Raw genomic sequence first — 8,821 nt, forward strand, 5'->3', positions numbered from 1 at the left:
AGGAGGGAGGGGCTTTCAAAGTGCTGTGCGGAACACGAACATTTTTAGGCGTTGCAACCGGCTAGTAATAAATAACTTCCTGCGGCAGAGGGCGATTGGGAAGAAGTGCTTCCGGTGGCCTTGGACCATTAATCAATAAACAAGGCTCCTAGGCTTGATCTAGTCGTCGACTCAGACCCGTCAGAATCAGGCAGCCGCGTAGACCACTCCTGGGACAGGGCGGTGAGTATTTGAGCTTTATTTTCTGGTTCAGGTCCAGGGCGTACCATTTTCCTGCTGCCTTGTAAATCAGACTTCCCAGGATCCTGTGGTTGGCGCCTAAGCCTAAGCGTGCAGATCCGGAGCAAGGAACCCCTATCATGCAGCTCCCGGAACTTGGGCTTGATAACCCCTTTACTCCTTTTGTGAAGTTAGGGAAGAAGCAATTTCTTGTTTGCTCATTCTTTTATTATTCGGAACAAATTATTGAGGCAGCATGAGGCTTTGGAACCTGAGCATCGAAACCTCATTTCTCTTTCTCTCTGTATTTATGACATTGCCATGACACTGGACCACAACTTCCACATCTGAAAAATTGGAAGTAGTAGTGTTATTTTTCATAAGATGGTTGGAAAATTGAACTAAGCAATAGTTTATATTATAACTCTTTGACAGAGGCCCCAACACTATACCAAGATGGTAGCCATAACAAGTAGGAGAATACAGATGAATAAGTCAACTAAAGTCAAGTTTCAGGGATAAAAGCAAATTGATATGAGGATACAAAGAAAGAGTGTGTATTGATCCCCAAAGGGGTTATGACCTACAGGTTGAGAACAAGTGGACTAGAGAAAGGAATACTTGTTAGAAGGCAGCAGAAGTCTCTCAGATTCAATCTGGGGAGACAGCTCAGTTTATAAAATGCTTGCCATTGCAAGCATGAGGACCTGAGTTCAATCCCTAAAACCCATATTTTAAAAAATCCAGGTATAGGTGCATGTGCTTATAGCTTGTAGGGAGCAAAGCTGAAACAGGCAGATCCCTGGAACTCACTGGTGAAGGGGGCTGTTCTGATGCTAAGGTCTTGTTTCCCAATTGGTTCTTGATTTGCCATTAAAGAAAGCTGAGGACCAAACGCTGGGCAGAAGGTACAGATGGGACTTCCAGGTCCCAGGAGGGAAAGGGAGACACAAGGAAGTAGAAGTTTTTCTGCCATATTTTGGAGGAAGAATGAAGCAACCATGTGAGGTCACAGGGGAACTGGGGCCTGTGGCCACTGCTACAGGCGAGGTGGTCATGGATGTTTGGCAGGGGCTAGGTGGGATTAGCCACTGAAGTTTGGGGCAGGTGGAGAGATAAAAATATTAATAAGGGCATGCTTTTCTAGGGGGGAGACAGTATCACCCAGCAATTGTGTTAAGAAGGCAAGTTATAAAGGAACACTGTGTGTGTGTCTTTTATCGACAGATTCAAGGGAAGGGGGGAAGGGGTTGGTAGCTGGGTCACCTCCCAGAGCTAAAGGCATGTATAGCAAAAGGGAAGCTGGGTGGGAGCTGGTAACTCTGACAGTCCCAGAGCAAAGATGGTAGAATAAAACTACACACACACACAAACACACACACACACACACACACACACACACACTGATTTAGAGTAATCAGCAAACCCTAGACTCCAGTGAAAGATCCTATATGAAAAAGCAAGGTGGAATGTTGCCTGAGGCTTATCCTTGACCTCCACACCCACAAAGAACCTCTGTTTGTTCGTGTATATGTCAGAATTTAGAAGCATAAGGCTAGATTAAAGGTTCATGAATGTTTCTACCAGGCACAGCACAGATTAAAAAGCACCTATTAGTATGTTTTGTTTTTTGAGATCTGGTTTCTCTGTGTATGTAGCATTGGCTGTCCTGGAACTCACAATATAGAAACTGTAGACCAGGCTGGCCTTGAACAAAGAGATCTGTGTGCCTCTGCCTCCTGAGTGCTGGGAGAAAGAAGTGCAACATCATGTCTGGCTGGCTGTTAGTATTTTTAATGCTACTCTGTTTTTCCTATTAATCTAGCACAATTGTGTAGAAATACTCTGAAAGTACTCCCTCCCACTTAAGTTTCTTGCCTTGTCAAGAATTTAGAATGAGGCATGATGGGTATTCTGGTGATCAATGTGTGCTGTGACATAGGCGGTGTACATGTTAAGAGTCCCACACACCAGTCACTGCTCTTTACCTATTAATGACTTTGATTGTCCTTTTCTAATTCAAAGAGGAGCTGTCCTGTGTGGCTGGCATCTAACAGTTATTTTTTCTCTTCATTTCTTCAGGGAGAACATCCTTTGTCCTAGAGTTTTACTAGCACCTTTTTCAAAGTGATCTTAGCTTGGTTTTTATATCAGAACTGCCTGGACTTCCTATTTTCACTACAGAAGCTTATGATCTACAGTTGCCGGGGACATAAACACACACCTTTAGGGTATCAGCTACAGTGAGCCCCAGAGCTCTTCTCTGTTTACTCTAAAATGCTGAGGTACTGGGGAGAGATACCAATACCTTCAGGACAGACCAACAGAAGTTCCTTTGATCTGCTCCCACGGGAGTTCCGTCTGGTGGAAGTCCATGACCCACCCCTGCACCAGCCCTCAGCCAACAAGCCAAAGCCCCCCACCATGCTGGACATCCCCTCAGAACCCTGCAGCCTCACCATCCATACCATTCAGTTGATCCAGCACAACCGACGTCTTCGAAACCTTATTGCCACAGCTCAGACCCAGAATCAACAGCAGACAGAGGGTGTGAAGACTGAAGAGAGTGAGCCTCTTCCCTCCTGCCCTGGGTCACCTCCTCTGCCTGATGACCTCCAACCTTTAGATTGTAAAAATCCCAGTGCACCATTCCAGATCCGGCACAGTGACCCAGAGAGCGACTTTTACCGGTAAGACAGAGCACTGCTGTGGTGGTTTTTCTTAAGTAATCTCCTCTCCCAGTGGTCCTGTTAAGATTATGGTGGCATTTCCACTTCTACACGAGGCCACTGAAGATGGAAGTGATTGACTAGGCTAATGTCGCTCATTAGTCATTAGTGGAGCTGAGTTAGTCCAAATCGCCACAAGCTAGTCTGTAGTTTTGTTGTTGTTCTTTTTGTTTCTGTTTTTATTTTATGAGATAATTTTTCTGTGTAGCCCTGGCTGTCCTGGAACTAGTTCTATAGACCAGGCTGGCCTCAAACTCATAGGGATCTACCTGCCTTTGCCTCCCTAGTGCTGGGATGATTACTTGTTAAATTTTCTAGCACAATAGGCATTTATTGATTGATTGCTAATTCCAGACAGTTTACTAGATGTGAAATAACACACTGATACATGAATATTAAAACGTGGGCTGATAAGGCAGTGACCTGGCACAAAGGAAATCAAAACAAAGCAAAACAAAAAAACCCAGCATATTCACATCATTCAATAAAATATCATTAATCGTATTATATTTGTGTCATTACTACAACTCTAGTTTTTTTGCCAAGTTTCTGTTTTAATTGTTAAGAACCTAGGGGCTGGAGAGATGGCTTAGTCAGTAAGGTGGTTGATGAGACCCTGTGTTCTGTCCCTAGAACCCATGTAGAAAACCCAGGCATGGTGGCTTACGTTTATAGTCTCAGCATGGGGAGTCAAAGACAAACATGCCTGAGGCTCTCTAGCCAGGCTGGTTACCCCTTAGCAAGAACTCGAATAACACCCGCTTGTCTCCTCTCTCAGTGGGAAAGGAGAGCCGGTGACTGAGCTGAGCTGGCACTCCTGTCGGCAGCTCCTCTACCAAGCAGTTGCCACAATCCTGGCCCACGCAGGCTTTGAGTGTGCTAATGAAAGTGTCCTGGAGACCCTAACTGACGTGGCACATGAGTACTGCCTCAAGTTCACCAAGCTGCTGCGCTTCGCTGTGGACCGGGAGGCCCTGCTGGGCCAGACTCCCTTCCCTGATGTCATGGAGCAGGTGTTCCACGAGGTGGGCATTGGCAGTGTGCTCTCCCTGCAGAAGTTCTGGCAGCACCGCGTCAAGGACTACCACACTTACATGCTGCAGGTGAGGAGACCCTGGGAGCCGTGGGCAAAGCGTCCCCTCTAGCAGGGTCTACAGCACATGTTCTGGAGCACGGCACATGGGCACCGGGAGCAGAATGCACTTGACGCGATTTTCTAATGGCCTGTGTGTTTCTCTGTTCTCAGCACTACTAGCCCAGTGAGAAGACAGGGCCCCTTTCAGTCAGTGGGTAGCCCATTCCTCATTACTTCCTCTGGAAGTCTTGTTTTGTTTTGCTAGCATTTTATTCAACAAGTATTTATTGAGGACTTACTGTGTCCGGCATTGTGGGAGATAGTAGTTTTCAAGGGGAATTGACTCTGTTGAACTTGCAGTGTTCATGGGAAGCAAAAACAGGCAAACAAGTAATAAGCACAACTATTTCAGATAGCATGAGTGTGTTGAAAAGTAAACAAAACCAGTGGAGTACCAGGAGGGTTCAGGTAAGAGCACTGTCTCTCCAGTTCTTGAGGCTTAGGCACTTAGTGACCAGTAACCTTCAGTGTCTAACAAAAGGACCCAGATTGCTTGCTCCACTCACAGTTTGCCTAAAAGGTCTGCATGCCAGATGCTCGGGAGGCTTCTGTCCTGTGAGACACGATTGCCCTGAGCAGCCAGGCTGGCCTTACTCTCCCTTCTTTTCAATCTCCTAAGAGATGGAATTCCAGATACTATGGCCAGATAATTTTTAGTTTTTATAGACAGAAATGTAGTGTTTTGCCTCAGCTCTGGCTTTTTTGCCTTGTGTAACTTATGTGTCTATATAAACTCAGATCCAAACCCTTAAATGACTTCCTTCTGTTGGCAGTGGCATCTGTCCTTGTTTGATGGTGTTGGATTTGAACTCATGGCCTTGCAGAGGCTAAGCATGCACTCTTCCACTGTCGGCACCCCAGCCCTGGCAGTAGAAGTTTTATTGTTGTTATTTTGTTTTTTGTTTTTTTTTTTCAACACAGTGTTTCTCTGTAAAAACCCTGCCTATCCTAGAACTTGCTTTGTAGTACAGCTGGCCTTGAACTCAACAGAGATCCACCTGGCTCTGCCTCCCAAGTGCTGGGATTAAAGGCATGCACCACCACTTTCCAGCCAGCAGTAGAGGTTGTAAACTCACCTTTCAGGTTGGCTGTTAGTAAAGTGCTTGTCTTGAAAGCATAAGATCCTGAGTTCAGATCCCCAGAGCCCATGTAAAAAGCCAGGTGTGGTGGCATACACTTGTAAGCCCATCATCGATGGCAAGATGGGAGGCAGAGACGGGCGGGTTCCTGAGGCTCACTTTCCCAGATGAGAAGTGGAAGCACCTGAGGAATGATAGCTGAGATGACTCTTTGACCTCCGCACATTCATGTGTACACACACACACACACTTGTGCATACACACACCAGAAAGAACAACTCATCTGATAACTCCTGCCTAGTTTTCCTTGGGTTACTCCAAGCTCATTATCCAATCTAATTCTAAAATAGCCCTGGAAAACTAACTCTTGCTTGCCAATAGATTAGTAAGCAGCTGTCTGAAGAATATGAAAGGATTGTGAATCCAGAGAAGGCCACAGAAGACACTAAACCTGTGAAGATCAAGGAGGAGCCTGTGAGTGACATCACGTTTCCTGTCAGCGAGGAGCTGGAAGCCGACCTTGCTTCTGGAGACCAGTCCTTACCCATCGGGGTCCTCGGGGCTCAGAGTGAGCGCTTCCCATCCAACCTGGAGGTGGAGGCTTCGCCACAGGCATCGAGTAAGAAAGAAAGTTGTATTCACTTTGCATCTGGTTCTCCCATCTTAGCACTTCCTGATGCTTTCAAATCAACTCCAAGTGGGAGAAAGGCAGGCATGGGCAGAACAGAAGCCGCTGGAGCAGATGGCTGTGGTGAATGCTTTGCTCTCTGGTATAAGGGGCTGTCTCCTTGTAGAGACTTCTAGAACGTTGCAGATCAAAGGGAATGAAATTGTTCTGCTGTGCTGGACGGAGCCAGTCTGTTGTCTTTAGGAACCTGGAGAACTGGCTCTGGAGAACTGGCTCGTTAATTTTCTATTTTTAGGCAATCGTATTTTTGTTTAGTTGCTGAGACAGGGTCTTGCCATGTAGTCTAGGTAGGTCTGGAATTCAAGGCCTCCTTCTTCAGCCTCCCATGTAATGGGGTTGCTATGCTTCCCTACCCCCAGTTAAGTTGCAAACTAGTTTGGACACTTAGTTGTTTACAAATGTAAACACAAAAAATTTAAATATCAAAACCTCGGATGTGACCCAAACAAAGTTAGGTCAGTGTTAGAAGTGCTGAGAAGAGGTTTTTCTCTGAGGAAGAAATAATAGTTAACAGCAGAACTGCATTACTACCAAAATACATACAGAAAGATAGAGGACACCAATGACCGTGTCTTTTGTCAGGAAAGACAAGCAGAGAACTGATGTTACCATCATGTATGAACATAGTCTTTAAATGCAAGAGAGGCCTAGAGAGAGTCTCAAATAAAAGGAAAATAGCCACATGAAAAGGAAATGGAGCTAGGGAGATGGCGTAATGGTTTAATGTGCAAGCGTGAGAATATTAGTTCACATCCCAGCACCCATGTAAAAGGTATGGATGGCTGTGTGTTGTGTGCCTGTAATCCCAACATTGGGAGATAAGAGCCCACTGGCCAGCCAGCTTAGTGAAAATTGAGCTTCCAGGTCAAGGCAATGAGAGAGCAACAAAAGATGGCTCACATCCTTCTCTGGCTTCCACGTGCATATGGATGGGCACACATACCTACAGGTTCATGTGTATAACACACACACACACACACACACACACACACACACACACACGGGGTGGGGAGGGGGGCACAGGACAGGGTAGACTGTAGAACTGTATGTGCCTTTGATTATGCTTTGAACATAATCTTTCCACCCAGTTTTACTTTTTTTGGAATAGGAAAAATGGAGGTGGATAAGGTGAAGGGAAAAACATGAAAATGGAAAGGAAGTGGTAATTTGGAGGTGGCATTTGAACCCCAGACTAACAGTGACACCCTCAATCCATGTGGGGTACTGCAAGGAAAGCAGTGTGAAGACCACTAGTCAAGCAAGTGCAGGACATGCAGGTGTTGTTTGCCTCACCGTGAGCTCATGATCTTTCCCTTCATTTCTAGGTACAGAGGTAAATGCTTCTCCTCTCTGGAACCTGGCACATGTGAAAATGGAGCCTCAAGAAAGTGAAGAAGGCAATGTGTCCGCACACGGGGTGTTGGGCAGTGATGTCTTTGAGGAGCCAATGTCAGGAATGAGTGAAGCTGGAATCCCTCAGAGCCCTGAGGACTCAGACAGCAGCTATGGATCCCACTCCACTGACAGCCTCATGGGCTCATCGCCTGTTTTCAGTCAGCGCTGCAAGAAAAGGATGAGGAAGATTTAACTGCAGAAGGACACTGAATCCAGACCCACACAGCCAGCAGGGAGCCTTAGTGTCTGAATTGTTTCCATAAGTAGTCATTTGATTCTGTTCTTCAGTTGAGGCCTTTCCTAATTTTAGAAAAACAGTTCTTAACCTAGTAACAGTTCACTTTGGCATCATTGTACTTTTTCAGAACAACTCAGCCACTGTTCGAAGATGGATTGTGATACTGGCCTGGTAATCAGACCAAAGTCCTGTCCCCAGCTGGTTTTACTGTGGGACAACACACATCTCGGCTCCTCCCAGCCGGGCATACTCGAGAATTGTGCCACTTTAATGCTTCTTACAGAGAGGAGGGATGCTGAGGTGCTCTGCTTAAACTTCAAAGTTTGCATATATTCGTGTAAATATATGCTATTATAGAAGTCAGGGATTCATTCATCTATTTTGTGTCATCACTGGGAATCCAGTAGTAAGATAGAAAATAGCTAAACAAAGTTTGTCAGTCAGATTTCAAAACTAGTTTTGCTACTCAAAAGCCTCTTACAGAGCAAGAGCCCTGTGGTGACAGCCATCATCCTTATGCAGCTGTCCCCACAGTTCTTTCTTTTCTAGAATATTGCAGCCAGCCTCGGTGTGTTTACTTTTCATACACTCCTCTGCTGACTCCAAGTTTTAAGTATCTTTCACCCTGCACATTTCCAACTGTTGCTGTTCTCCTTTGTGAAGGCAGCAGACAGGACCTGCCACGGCTGCTGGATGGTCAGCATCTGGCTGTTTCAGGACAGCTGTTGGTTTCAGGGTTTTTTTGTTTGTTTGTTTGTTTGTTTGTTTTGGTTATTTTGTTTAAAAAGACATTTGAGGAGCCAGAGAGATGGGTTGGTGGGTAAAGTCACTTGCAATTTAAGTTTGATCCTGGGGACCCACATGGTATAAAAAGAGAACCAACTCCCCTCTACATGCCATGGTGCATGCATGTGTGTGCACGTGTACACACACACACTTAAAAATAAATTATTTTTGGAAAAAGTAATTTGAATTATTCCAGTTCTGTTTTTTAAAATTCTTTGATCATTTCATACACATACATAAGGGAGGGGATTTTCCTTTGTTCCAAGCAGGGATTCCCCCTTTGATGTCTTCTGTGTGCGATCCAAAGCTCATCAGAGTTGAAGCTTGAGTGGGAACGTACTTACTGAGCAAGGGCAACCAAGCAGCTACTCACACCCCTGCCCTCAACAACCATTCTCTGCCAGCAGGCCCTGGGAGGGGTGGTGTCTCAAAGGTGCCCTCATCACAATGAAACCTTGCCAGGCCAATCTTGTGCAGGTCCTATAAGCACTGCTGCAGTTGATGAGTGCTGCATCATAGCTGGAAGATATCTTTCTGCTATCTCCCTATCCT

General features: G+C 45.6%; 1 protein-coding gene across 1 annotated transcript; it reads left to right on the forward strand.

The window, feature by feature from the left end:
• Positions 1 to 8,450, forward strand: Supt7l (SPT7 like, STAGA complex subunit gamma). Its single transcript, XM_034514544.2, has 5 exons — positions 1 to 222; positions 2,302 to 2,909; positions 3,727 to 4,051; positions 5,544 to 5,781; positions 7,176 to 8,450. Exons 2-5 carry the CDS (start codon positions 2,497 to 2,499, stop codon positions 7,436 to 7,438), a joined length of 1,239 nt encoding a protein of 412 aa, XP_034370435.1. The 5' UTR covers positions 1 to 222; positions 2,302 to 2,496; the 3' UTR covers positions 7,439 to 8,450.
• Positions 8,451 to 8,821: the final 371 nt, after the last annotated feature.

The sequence above is a fragment of the Arvicanthis niloticus genome, chromosome 11 (assembly GCF_011762505.2).
Source record: "Arvicanthis niloticus isolate mArvNil1 chromosome 11, mArvNil1.pat.X, whole genome shotgun sequence".
NCBI classification, from domain to species: domain Eukaryota; kingdom Metazoa; phylum Chordata; class Mammalia; order Rodentia; family Muridae; genus Arvicanthis; species Arvicanthis niloticus.

Bases quoted from the DNA above. Each gene is read 5' to 3' on its own strand.
- Supt7l (XM_034514544.2), top strand. From the start codon at position 2,497: ATGCTGAGGTACTGGGGAGAGATACCAATACCTTCAGGACAGACCAAC. The intron at 2,910-3,726 runs GTAAGACAGAGC...CTCCTCTCTCAG, and splicing joins CCAGAGAGCGACTTTTACCG to TGGGAAAGGAGAGCCGGTGA. The intron at 5,782-7,175 runs GTAAGAAAGAAA...CTTCATTTCTAG, and splicing joins GGCTTCGCCACAGGCATCGA to GTACAGAGGTAAATGCTTCT.